The sequence below is a fragment of the Artibeus jamaicensis genome, unplaced genomic scaffold, assembly GCF_021234435.1.
Source record: "Artibeus jamaicensis isolate MK-2021 breed Jamaican fruit bat unplaced genomic scaffold, CSHL_Jam_final scaffold_537, whole genome shotgun sequence".
In the NCBI taxonomy this organism is placed as follows: Eukaryota; Metazoa; Chordata; class Mammalia; order Chiroptera; family Phyllostomidae; genus Artibeus; species Artibeus jamaicensis.
This window is the reverse complement of record NW_026522047.1, coordinates 20,927,222-20,939,571: the sequence shown is the minus strand read 5'-3', so window position 1 is coordinate 20,939,571 and position 12,350 is coordinate 20,927,222. Positions and strand designations below refer to the sequence as shown.

General features: G+C 53.1%; 1 protein-coding gene across 7 annotated transcripts in view; it reads right to left on the bottom strand.

Annotated features, from left to right (window-relative positions):
• The window catches only part of FHIP1A (FHF complex subunit HOOK interacting protein 1A), a 200,286-nt gene that overhangs the window by 5,992 nt on the left and 181,944 nt on the right, over positions 1–12,350 (bottom strand). For all 7 annotated transcript variants that reach the window (XR_008390250.1, XM_053658217.1, XM_053658221.1 and 4 more), the window contains 3 exons: positions 10,795–11,943; positions 5,187–5,365; positions 4,697–4,835 (listed from right to left, as the gene is read on the bottom strand). Coding sequence is in view for 6 of the 7 variants with exons in the window: in XM_053658217.1 (XP_053514192.1) it covers positions 4,697–4,835; positions 5,187–5,365; positions 10,795–11,943 (1,467 nt within the window). In the remaining variant the exon portion in view is untranslated. The remainder of the gene's footprint in view (positions 1–4,696; positions 4,836–5,186; positions 5,366–10,794; positions 11,944–12,350) is intronic.

Below are 12,350 nucleotides of genomic sequence, written 5' to 3'. Positions count from 1 at the left end.
CCTGCCCTCTGGGTGTCGGGTGGCTGTCCCACCTGTGCCAGCAGAGCCCTGAGCACGTGCACTGCTGCTGGAGGAGGCTGGGCCCCGCACGCCACTCCAAGCACTCGGCAGCTCGTGCTCTGGCCTCGAGGGCTCCGCGGTGACCCCCCAGCCCATTCTGACCGGGACCTCCAGAGCACAGAACGAAAGAAGCCACTGAAAGGTTGGAAATAATGGAGAGGGAGCTGGGCACTGGTGAGACCCGACTGGGCTCTTCCTGTAACTGGACCTCTAGAGGCAGCAAGCGGCTCGGGAGCCGCCCTGCAGAGAAGGCTTCCCGGGGTTGCCATCTCGGTTCCAGTCACGTAGGTCTGAGATGCTGTCAGCCCACACTTGGCCACATTCAGGCAGTTTGCATTTTCATATCTAAGCAGATTCACTAATTAAAATGGTTCAACTTTCCGGACTATTGAATTCCCGGACGTCTCCAGCCTTCATGTACACATAGGAATTACGTATGCCTTCTTCTGCCCCTGCTCCAACAGCCTCATTCCTCCTCATAAATCATTATATTCAAACTCTTCATTATTTTGGCCGCTTTTCAGAATCCAGTCCCATCTTTTAACACTCTTCTCAGAGTGTCGCTTAACTACAGTACTAAAAATTCTTGACATTTATAATACTTTCCATATCTCACTACTATAGCTTTAGTGTTAAAAAAAATCCTCCACTTGACTGCTTTAAATATCCTTTTAGATGAAAGCTCATCACAGTTCGTGCCATAAAGAACTGGAAAAGTTGGTGAGAACCTGTCTGCTGCTACCTTTCTGCAGGAACCCACAACGTGCCCTGACATCAGAGTGAGGACCAAAGTGTTGGCGTCACTGAGGTGCACCCGCCCCCCGCCAGCAGGCCTTTCCCCAGCGGGTCCCTCGAAGCTCACAAAGGAAGCCACCCCAGACCCCCAGGGGAATGGGGCCCGTGGCACCAATCCCAGCCCGGGACCTGCTCTGTTCACGCTGGTCCCCCACACCTCTGCTCACCCACACTGTACCAGCTGAGTAGCATCGGGGGAGTGGCTTTCCTTCTCTGTCCTTTACTGTCCTCATCTGTGAAATGCTCACAGAGTTGCTGTAAGGATTGAATGAGTCGGCAGGTATAACACACAGGAACGTCTTGATAAGTGGCAGCCACATGTCATCAGTTCAGCTGCCACTGACTTCGCATCCCTACCCCCACAGGTAATTCCTTGTTCAGCCTCCCACCCTGTTGCATTTCCCAACCAACGCCTGCATTGCCCTTTGGCCAGTGCTGCTGTTGATGCTTTTCCTCCTCTACTCAACTGAGACTGCTGAGAGCTGAACCCCACACGATGTGTTCATCACGGCCCCAACACACTTCCTGGCTCGTGTAGAAGCTAATAAACATTTGCTGAATGAATGAAAAGAAACTGACCAAAGCCAGTTCTTCCCGTCACCCGATCTCCCGGAGCTGGCTCATATTCCTTAGCTCCATCTTTCTGTTTCAAAGGCACTCCTCTTTTTCCCCCAAAAGGGTTTTTGTGGCTCATTTAGCATGACCCATGAATTTAAAAAGTGTCATTGCTAAGGCTCAGCTCAAATCTGAGATTCAAACCATCTTCACTGGAGAAGGCAGCAGAGCGCACAGGGAGGGCAGCGAGGCCTGTCCTGTCGGCACTGGCCCGGCCTTTCAGCATGTCACAAGGCCTGCCGTGCAGAGCACTCAACCTCGAAAGCACGAAAACCAGAGTCATGCTCCCTGTGTGGCAACCAGCTCATCATATAACTCAGTTTCCTTTTCTGGAAAATGGGACTAACACTACCTCCCCTCCCTCCCAGAACTGCGGAGCAGGGGCAGGACTCTGAGATGCAAGTAGACACAGCCTGTGGGATGCAGAAAGTGTTCAAGGGCAAATGAAAAGCCTGGCCAGTGGCTCAGCCTCAGAGACAACATGACCTGGTCACTGGCACAGGAAGTCCACCGGCTCTGGAGCAGCGATCACGCAGCCTCTTGCGTCTGTCACAGTGAGTGAGGCTCCGTCTGCGGGTGCCCGGCCACGCCGCTCACCCAGGGCCTAGTGCACGTAAGCCCCTTGTCAGAGGGCCAGGAGAAAGGGAAGCACAAGTCCATGTCTGGTGGTTTTCTGAAACGATATCCAGGGTCTGAAAAGCTGCAACAGCGTTTTCCAGACTAATGCTGGACAGATTTCAGAAGGCAGGGGAGACATTACACGCTCCTCTCCCTGTCAGGAGCTCTAGACAAGCCCAGAGCACACAGATGCTAGAAACCCCAATCATTCTTAAGTATAAATTGTTCTGTGTCCCCGAGATAATGGGGCTTCTAGATTCGACTCATTTATAGGCAGTCACCTCACACCCAGGGCCTCAAAAGCCAATCTGGCACAAGGGCACAGGAACCACGCTCTCCTGTGAGTCTGGACTTTTTTCAGGTTGAAGGGAGGGAGTCACTCTGCTAACCTGACGGATGTTAGGAAGTTGATGTGAAGAGAGTCCACACGAGGAACGTCGTCCATCCCAAGAGAAGCCCTGCAAGTCAAAGTCCCCAGAGCGCCACAGACCCTCAGAAGCATCAGCCACAGGTGGCTAACTTGACAACCTCTGTGGTAGGAATGAGTTCTCCTGGGACCCTGCTTGGCAGCCATGGCCATCAAGCAGTCAGCAACCCTGCCATCCCTCCCCAGCACAGGGACCTTTCATCAAGGAAAACCCAAAGTCAATGGGTGCTGGGCCTTGTGACCCAGGCAGGACAGTCTCGGGCCGTGTGGTCTCACCTGACCACTCTGGGCCCCTGATGTCGGCTTCCTGATATGAAAATGAACTTAATGGTTCATATCATTAAGTGATATGAACCATTCTTGCCCATTGTGCGGGCTGTTTGAAAATTGACCATCTGGGAAAGCAGTTTACAAATTGTAAAGTACAAGTGAAGACCAAGCCTGGGGTGCAAAGTAATAAAACTGAAGTCACCTCCCATCTGGTGGGCCGCAAAAAGACATGGGGGGTTTGCTGCCTTCTCAAACCTGGGCAGGCCCAGGGACTTGCTTTTGCCCGCAGAAGGCAGCAGAATTACAGAGCCTCCAAAGAGTTTGTATGTTCCTGCTCTCAATCTGCAACCCTGTGACAGTGGTGTTGCCAAGCAGCGTTAACTCGCTGGATGGTATGAAACCAGCCCCCCATCACCTGTCACCCTACCCAGCAGCCACTGATATGACTGGGGCCATCCCGGACACCCAGCCACCAGCTGAAAGTAACATATGAGCCAAAATCAGCTGAGCCTGGCCAGGATCAGAACACCCAGGCAGCTACAGACTCACGAGTCCTCACCAATGGCCGTCCATACACCACCATTGGTGCCGTGGTCTATCATACACAGAAGCTGACTGACTGATACACCCTCTCCCACAGGGTGAGTTATGCAACACACTCCCTGTTCAGGAGGAGCACAGCTAACATGCCCGCTGTCCAAGTGGCTAGAGAGGCCACGTGGACCTATCGTTCACCTTCCCACGAAGATGTGGGGTTCCTGGCCTCCATGAATGGCCTGGCCTGCTCCCCTCCAGGGCCCAGGCTAGAAGCACCATGCCCCCCCCCACATACCCCTACAAGGCCTATCTTGCCTGCAAAATCCGCCTTGCGGTGCCCTAAAGGCCCTTCACACCCAGAGTTCTACGGCCAGAGAGGACTTCAGAGATGGAAAACAAGTCCTTTAAGAGTCAAGGCACCTGAGGCCCCACGAGGCAATGACTAAGAACAAACAGCTACACAAAGGCAAAGGCAAAGTCAAGTCTTCTGAGTCCTGGGACCTCTTCAGATTCCTTTAAGTGTGTAACCATTGACCCAGGTTACATTTTGGGCTCTCAAGCCAGTTTCTGTCACATGCCTTCGGCTCAGCACTGAGAGCCCCACTCCTGCCATTGGTCACCTGCCCCAAAGAAGCCTCACTTGTCTTGAGATGAGCAAACGCTGGTGCAGGAGGGAGCATTTCCTGGTTTGCAGTCACCAAGGCCAAGGTCATAGCTCAGAGGACAAGTGGCCATTCACTCTGTTCACACTGAGCATAAACGAAGCCAAGCAGCACTGTGCACCCTGCCCCTCCCAGGCCTGCAGGACCATGCTCAGCTCCCTGTGCAGTGCCCTCCCCACCCACCTCGCCAGGGCTGGGCAAGCACTTCTTGAGTTTTTGAAAAGTCGTTCAGGAATTTTAAGCTGAGCATACCCTTCACTTCTCCCAGTCCTAATGAGCAGGTCTTACTTTCTTGAGCTGTAAAGCATGTGTATTTTGGGCCCAAAAGTCTGAAAACATGAGGAAGAGAACGGACACCCTCCTCAAGGCAGAGCTGGCCCAGAAACGGCTCAGGCTGTGCACAGAACACCTCCTTGTGACCCTCGGGTGCCGAGTCATTTCTTCCAGCCTGGCAGCCACGCGCACATCACTCTGTTCCTGACACTCTCAGAAGACAGTGGCCCAGACCCTTCAAGTGAGGGCAGGCTGGGCGGGGGCAGGGCACACCTTTCTTTAGGCTCATGCACACCAACAGGAGGCTCCTCGCTGCTGGGTTACAAAGAAAAGATACTGAATATATAGATACTTTTAGAGCCCAGGAGCCTATGCAGCATCTTTGAACCCAAACGAGGAGGCAGGTGAGGGAGACGCGCAGGTGAGAAACCCGGCTCACCTTTGGTGAGTGACTCTGGTGTCACATCGGACATGTCCACTCGGAAGAGCAGGTATTTCTGGGCTTGTATGAGGAGTCCTGGGAAGTCTCTCTCCACAGAAGCAAACTGTTCAATCTTGTTTTTCACAGACGCTAGGACCTGTCAGAAACAACACAAATGATGATGCTCCAAGCAGAATTCCACCTTCAGCTCTCAGTGTATCTTTCTGGTACAGCCCCGCCTTGCAGGAACTATTAGATTAGGCATTCGCTCATTTTTAACTGTCGGGGTGTGTTGCTGGGGCACTGTTGAAGCATCAAACTAAATGAAGCTTTGCAGTTTGTCTGGAATAATCTACACACAACTAGCGACATGGGATGAGAAAGGAGAGCAAATGAATTAGAGGAATTTTCAAAAACAACAGAGTAACTGGGGAAGAGGAGGAGGAGCCCGGCTCATCAGCACCCCTAAAATCCACAGGGAAGGAGGGCGAGGGCTCGGCTCACGCACCTGATACAGAGAGCGGACACTGGGCTGGAAGACCATGTTGGTGTTGAGCAGGAAGGAGCGCAGCAGGGGCTGGGGGTAGCTGGCCAGCTGCGTGATGATCCCGATGAGCAGCAAGTTCACGTGCAAAGAGTTCTCCAGCATGTTCTCCAGCTTGGACAGCACCACACTGATGAAGGGGCCTGCAGGAGGAACGCCAGGCGTCGGAGCTGGCCGGGCCCCGGGCCCCAGCTCCCTCACCTCCGCCCCAGCAGGTGCGAATCACACCCACACCCGGGAGTGGTGCCCTGTCTTCTCCTGCCCCAAACCAAACATGAAACAAACCACCGCAGCACAGAGGAAGCAGACAGATGTGCACGGGAGCAGATGCTCTGGCTCCAGGAGCAGCTTTAACACTTGGAAAATTCTCATAGACCCGGATGGTTCAGTTCGTAAAATTAAAATACTTTCCCTGTCTCTGTACTTCTCGGTGCTTCCAGTGCCCAAACCATGCCACACTCAGCTCATTCCCCAGTGTCCTGGGCATTCCCCACGCACAGAAGATACAGGCCATCAAAGGTCCGGGTGACAAAGACTTTCTGTGTTAGTAACGAGTGCCCCACGCGTGAACCGTGCCTATCAAACAGTAACACTGTGAGCGGGGACACTGTGTCTGTCCCCAACAAGCACTGTGGGAAAGGCTGTCTTGTCGAATGTCACCATGCAGAAGGACAGGGAGGGACAGGCATGGGTTAATGAGGCTGGGCTGTCATCTGAACGACCCTGAGCAACTTGGTGACCACACTTCAATTTTCAGGTGGGAGGAGGGGAGAGAAGGGACTTGGTCTGGGGGGCGAGAGTTTGGTAGGTCACAGTTCCCCTAAAAAAGAAAATCCAGATTTCATTTTTTTATTTAAAAAATTAAGAAAAAAAGAGCTTCAACCAATTTGGGTCACCAGAAAGTTAATATGCTTTATATCTGAGTTCATTGAAGACGGGAAAAAATCAAGAAAGTCAATCTGGCATTAATGAAATTACTGGAAGATGTGTTCTGTTTTTACCATAAAAGTGGTCCATTAAGCAAATTAGTGAGGACCTTGTCTTTCCCCCAGTGGAGCTGGGATGAGTCATCAGGCCGTAGCATATTTATAACTCAGCGCGGATCCCTTGACGGGTAAACTCGCCTGATGAGGACGTCACCGACACTAACAGGAGTTTATCAGAAACATACTTAATCACAAGAGGCTGCATTCAGAATCCTTGGTAGTGAGACATGGAACACCAGACAGAAACCTCTCACCAGGGAGGTGACAGGTAATGGCAACAGTCCTGTTGCCAGGAGCACAATGCATGTCTCTGAGGGGCCTCGAAACACAGGAAAGGCACATCATGTGCCAAACTTGGCCTCCACAGTCCCTTCCTCAGGATGGGGGTCTGAGCTCCCCCGTCACACTCCGTGACCCGGCAGGTCAAGGCTCCCGGCACAGAGAGCCTCTGGAGAGACCCTGCTTGCAAAACAACACAGCAGCGTTTGCCGAACATATTCAGAAACGCTGGCCTGGAACCTCAGTTTGAAAGCAACTTGACCGGTTTCCATCAAGAACCCCAGGAATGTCACCAGTAACTCATGTTGAGGCGTCACAGTGCAGTTCTAGCTTTCCAGGAAGATCCGCAAGAAGGCTGCCGTCCTCACCCTCCAGAACCCAACCCAGCCCCACCCCAGACTGCACGGGGCCTCCTCTGGCCATCCCACAACGTGACGGTTGCTGCCCATGCTGTGGCCAGCAGAGGCCATCTCTAGTCCGTCCCTTCTACAAGGGCAGAAAGCAAGCCCATCTCACCCACACCTGTGCAGAGTGCCATCACTGTCCCACCTGAACGATAGAATATTAGGTCGAGACCGGAAGACTGCCATTATGACCCAATAATGGCATTGATTACAACTTCTTAGCCATGTGCAATGAGAAATCTATATACTAAACCCTTGAAAATTCCCATTTTATACTTGGTTGATTTCTACTACTTAAAGAGAAAACTACTACTACATAGCAAAAAGCAGTTGCTAACCCTGGCTGGTGTGGCTCACTTGGTTGGGGCATCAATCCGTAGATTCGAGGGTTCGATTCCCAACAGGGCATACGCCTGGGTTGTGGGTTTGGATCCCAGTCGGGGTGTATTCAAGAGGCAACTGATGTATGTCTCTCTCTCACCTCAGTGTCCCCCCCACCCCAATCTAAAATTGATGAGCATGACCTCAGGTAAGGATTTAAAAAAAAAACAGTTGCTAGGGAAACCAGTAAGCAGCTGAAAATCAGAAAACTCAGCTGCGATTCAGAAAGTCACAGGTGCGTATGGAGAATGGTGAGTAGCTTTTTCCCTCTCCTAGGAGGTCAGATGAACTCCACAGCCTGAAAATAGTTCATTTTTCAGAACTGAGATACTCTCTCACTGCCCCTCCCCGGCATCCACCTTCCTCTCCTCCAGGCCCCCTCCCCGCCCACACTTCCTGACTCGGGAGCAGAGCCGCCATCAATTCTGCACTCGGCTCTGCCAGTTGCAGGTTGGAAGTCGCTCCGAGAGCCGTCCTTCACCTCCACCCCCTGCCGGCACCGCCCAAGGTCACGGTCTCATCATCTCTTGTCTGGACTTCAATGGTAGTTTTTCTGTTTTAATGGAGATGTAAATGATTTTAATTTTTTCCTTCAAACAGTATAGTAGTATAAAATAAACATCCGGTCTCCACACTGGAAGCAATTCTTCTTAACAGATTCTAGTGTGTTCCTCCAGAAACGTTTTATGTGCATAATTAAATAATAACTGAATTATTATTAAAAAGCATTTATCAACCACTTATGCGCCAGGCAATAAATATACTAAGCACCTAATCTTGTATCATCTTAAACACTCACAACTCTGTGAAGTATGTTTATTACTTTTCCCCACTCAAAGATGAGGCAAAAGGCCGAGCGCACACAGCTAGTAACTGCAAGAGCCCCGGTCTTAACTCAGGTCATCTTGTTCCAGTGCCTGTACTTTCAACCAGCACATTGTCGTGCCTCTCAGGAGTGTGCGACCGTGCGTGTGTCTTTCTGTCTGTCTGTATCTCCTGGCATGTTTTTAAATGATGACATTCTCTATGCATGGCTCTGCACCTTGCTCTTCCACGAACAACATGTCCTAGAGACTGTCCCTCATGAGCACGTACAGAGCTCTTGCATTCACCTCAGGGCCACAAAGTACCCCATGGCCATGGGAGTCGATTTAGCAAAACAGTCTCCTACTGGGAGGCAGTTGTTGCCAGCCTTTTCCCGTTGTAAACAGTGCTGCAGCGAACATCTCTGAGGATACATCTTGACACACAGGGTGAAATGGAACTGTTCCTGGAAGCAGAATTCCCAGGCCCCGGCCCTGGGGCATTCTAACCTCCGCTGGATGACAGAGAGTCCTGTCCCCGCCCTGTCCCTCCGCAGCACTCCCCCTGCCTCCCCAAGCCTGGCCTTTTCACACATGGACCCAGTCACACCCCTACTCGCTTCCTCCTGCCCACACAGCCGTGCACTCCCTGGCTCCGCCCACTGTCCGCGTGGCTCCTTGGTGCAGCCTTCCCTACACCCTGCCCTGGGCCCCCACAGAACTGGGCATTCAGTGACGACGGCATCTCTCACTGAGAGAGTGCAATTCTTTATGGATAACTCCTGTGAAAGTTTGCAGACACCTCCATTTCTGTGTCTTTAGTGCCTGCCCTAGAACCTAACAACGAGAGGTTGCTAATAAAATCAATTAGATCAATGAAATGGGATGCTTCGCTTTTGCTGAGGCAAACTCATTGCAGCGGAATCCGGGATCCCTGAGCAGGTGGAGGTAAAGCCTAATGCTGCGGAATGCACTTGGAAGTTTGGAAGCTACAAAGTTCCCGAACGTGAAGAGTCAAGATGCTTCCTGAAGCATCTGTGTGCAAGTTTCAAAGGGGAAAAAGGCAAGTGCAAGTGGAAATTACCTCCACGCATCAGAAAACTCCCACTGTTTTGTTGGCTCTCAGGTGTATCATAGGCAAAATACTGATGTTACTTAATAAGGTATTGTATTAGCTTTTTTTTGGCCCTAAGCTATATTTTGTTTCCTTGATTTACATATTTCTCAGGGATGAAGCTTCTTTATAAGGAAGCTGGCGTCTAAGGAAGGACGGTCATCAGCCAGGAGCCCTGAGGCTCCGGAGAACAGGGCAGACTTCAGGCAACATGGCCTGTGCAGGTTACTTCTGCCCCGGCCCTTCCACTGAGCTCCCTCCTTCCTGTGGCCTCCCCCGGGCCCCCATCAACTGGGAAAATTGAGATTGTTTATTCCTTTTCACTTATGACTGACTGATTGAATTTTAATTAAAACTCATTCGCACTGAAATGTTATCTCAACTAGAACCTCCGGCCTTTTAATTATGGAATTAAAAGCTTCCTCCTGGTTTAAGTAGATTTTTAGGCACCAGTAAATAGATGAATAAATATCGAAGGAAGGTGGAATTGCTCCTTGAACTCACAGTGAGCCCACCTGGCTGGGCCGGAAGGACTCCCTTGACCTGGGCTGACTCGGGGAGGAGGGAGCACGTTCTCTCCTGTGCAGGGAGGGACGAGCCCCAGCCGAGGCCGCTGGTGCTGCCTGGGATCATACTCATGATGCCCCAGTATGACATTCAGTCCTCACAGGGGAGAAGCGAGGGTCAGGGACACGGAGGGCCAGGGACTCCAAGGCCAGCGTCTGTCCCTCTGTGATGCCAGCTCCTTGAGGGACCTCCCTGTACTACCTGAACACCACTCGGGGGCCCCGCCCGGCCACCCCTGAGCTGGAAGCCTGCTCTGTGCCAGGCCCCTGGGCGTCGTGATCTGCAGACTCAGATTTTGCTGGCCGGTATCTCACGCCATTCTGTATCCTGGCCCCCACCCCAGTGCCCTCGTCTGACCTCCAGCCCCGTCCCCTGGCCTCCATGAGGATGCGTGCCTGCTCTGAGGGGTGTGTTGCCCATTCTTTGTACTAGGGTTACTCATCCACGGGTCTTCCGTACGTATTTGTGGAGGAAGATTTTGTGATGATCTGAAATGAGCTCCAGGCAAAGGCCTGACTAACCCAGGGGCCTCCGGTGCGTGCGCAGCAGGAACTCAGCGCCTCCCTGAGCTCTGGTCGCCGCCCAGGCGCTGGGGATGCAGCTGAGAGCAAGCCAGCACCTGGGCACACCTTCTAGTGTGTGTGTGTGGGGGGGGGGGGGTACTTTAAAAATACAAATAAAATAAATGCTAAGGAGGAAACAAACAGACTAAAGGAAAGGAGGCTATTAAATAAGGAGCCTGGTTTTCTCGTGTGGTCTCATCGGGCCTGTCACTTTATCACGGGTGCAGCACAGGAAGCTGCCCAGCAGTAAAACGCAACCTCCAACTTGCTGGTGCGGGAAAACAGCCACCACTGCCAGGAACGACAGAACAAAATAAAAATGAAGTCACCCCTCTCCACTCTTCACAAAAAATACTCTCACGCCTCTGCCAGGCCAACGGCCGACGCTCTTCACCTCCACCCACCTTCCTCTCCCGCTGTCATGGGCACGAGCACTTGCAAAAGCAGAAATCACAAAGCGAGCTAAGGCGGTCACCTGTGAACGGGATGCTCTGAGTCCTCGCGGGACGGTGACCGGCACAGGCAGTCTCCTCTCTCACCCCGAATGGGGACGGCACGGCCTCTGTGGCAGGGGCGTCCGCTATAAAAGAGTCGAAGTCGTCCTCCTCCTCCTCCTCTTCCAGTTCCCTCTTTCCCTCCTCCTCCTCCTCCTGTTCGCCTCTGCTGTCTTCCTTCCCCTCTTGCTCATTTGTGAGGAGCGAGGGATCAGGGGAGGAGAAGTTCTGTCCCATCAAGCCCTCGGTGCTGGAATCCAGTTCCTTAATGATTTGGTCATACTGGGCAATGAAGTCTTCACCCTCGGGGTCCGTCATCATCAGGTCCGAACTGTGCCCTGCCTCAGACATAGGGGGTGCTGGCTCTGCCGGTGGTTCTGGGGCTCCTTCAGGGTCCCGCTCCTGCTGCGGTTCCTGGGACACGTTGGGAAACATGTCTGCGCTGTCCCTGCTGGGTTCCTCCTCTGAATCTGATTCTGGCTGAGGGCTGGGCAGGGGGCCGTTGTTCAGTGGGGGGCTCTGAACCTCGGCCTGGCCTCGGGCCGGGGGCCTCGAAGGTTCCTCCTGTGAACTTGTGGCGTCCTCCGAGTCCTTCTCCGCACACAGCCGGTACACCATCACGTCGTCCTGAAAGTCTGACTCTTCGATGTAGGTCCCTTTGAAGCGGAGGATGGCGTTCTTCTTCATCTCCTGGATGTGCTTGGGGGGCTCCATCGGCATCGGCTGGCCAGAGCCCTCCAGATCGTCGTAGGGCCCCGGAGAGCCCGCGTCCGCCCCGGAGGAGATCCCAGTGTCGTAGCTGTCGTCCCACTCCAGGTCCGTCTGGCTCTTGTCCCTCCTCGGAGCCTCCAGCATGGGCCCCGTCCTCCGGGGCGGCTGCTGCGGGAGCCTGCACTCGGGGGAGGTGGGGCCGGGAGCGCTGTCCTCTGTCAGAGTCTGCAGGAACGTCTCCGCGTCAGGTGAGTCCCCGTCGTAGAGTGCGGACCAGGCACGGCAGTCCCGCATGCACTGGAGAATGTTGGCGTGGGCCTCCCAGAGGTACTGCAGGTAGCTGATGTCCAGGGCTTTGCCGCACTCCACGATGCAGGCCGACGGCGGGGATGCTTCAGGGCACAGCTGCTCCAGGGGCCCTGCGGCGGGAGGCAAAGACAGGTCAGGACCAACGAGCCCCTTCTGCCACTTCAGAGAGGGGTGGGGACCAAGGCAGCAGCGGGACGAGGCTCAGCAGGCTGCCGAGACCTCTTCTCACGGGCTGTCATGGTTCTGGGCATTTCTGATTAAACGACTTCTGAATAATAAAAGTGCGTAGGTTTTAAGAAGGAAAGATGAGAACAGAAAGCCTGCCCTCACCGGAGATACAGAACTGCTATGGCCCGTGGGAGACCGCTGCCTGCAACACAAAGCTGTGATCGGAGGGTGGCCTCAGGGAAATAAGATGTAACAATGGCAGCCTCAGGTAACACATCAGGTCCAGTGCCTGCCACAAAGTAGGTAACAGTTTCAAAGATTTCGACTCTTAAGTGGAAGGCCTGTAATC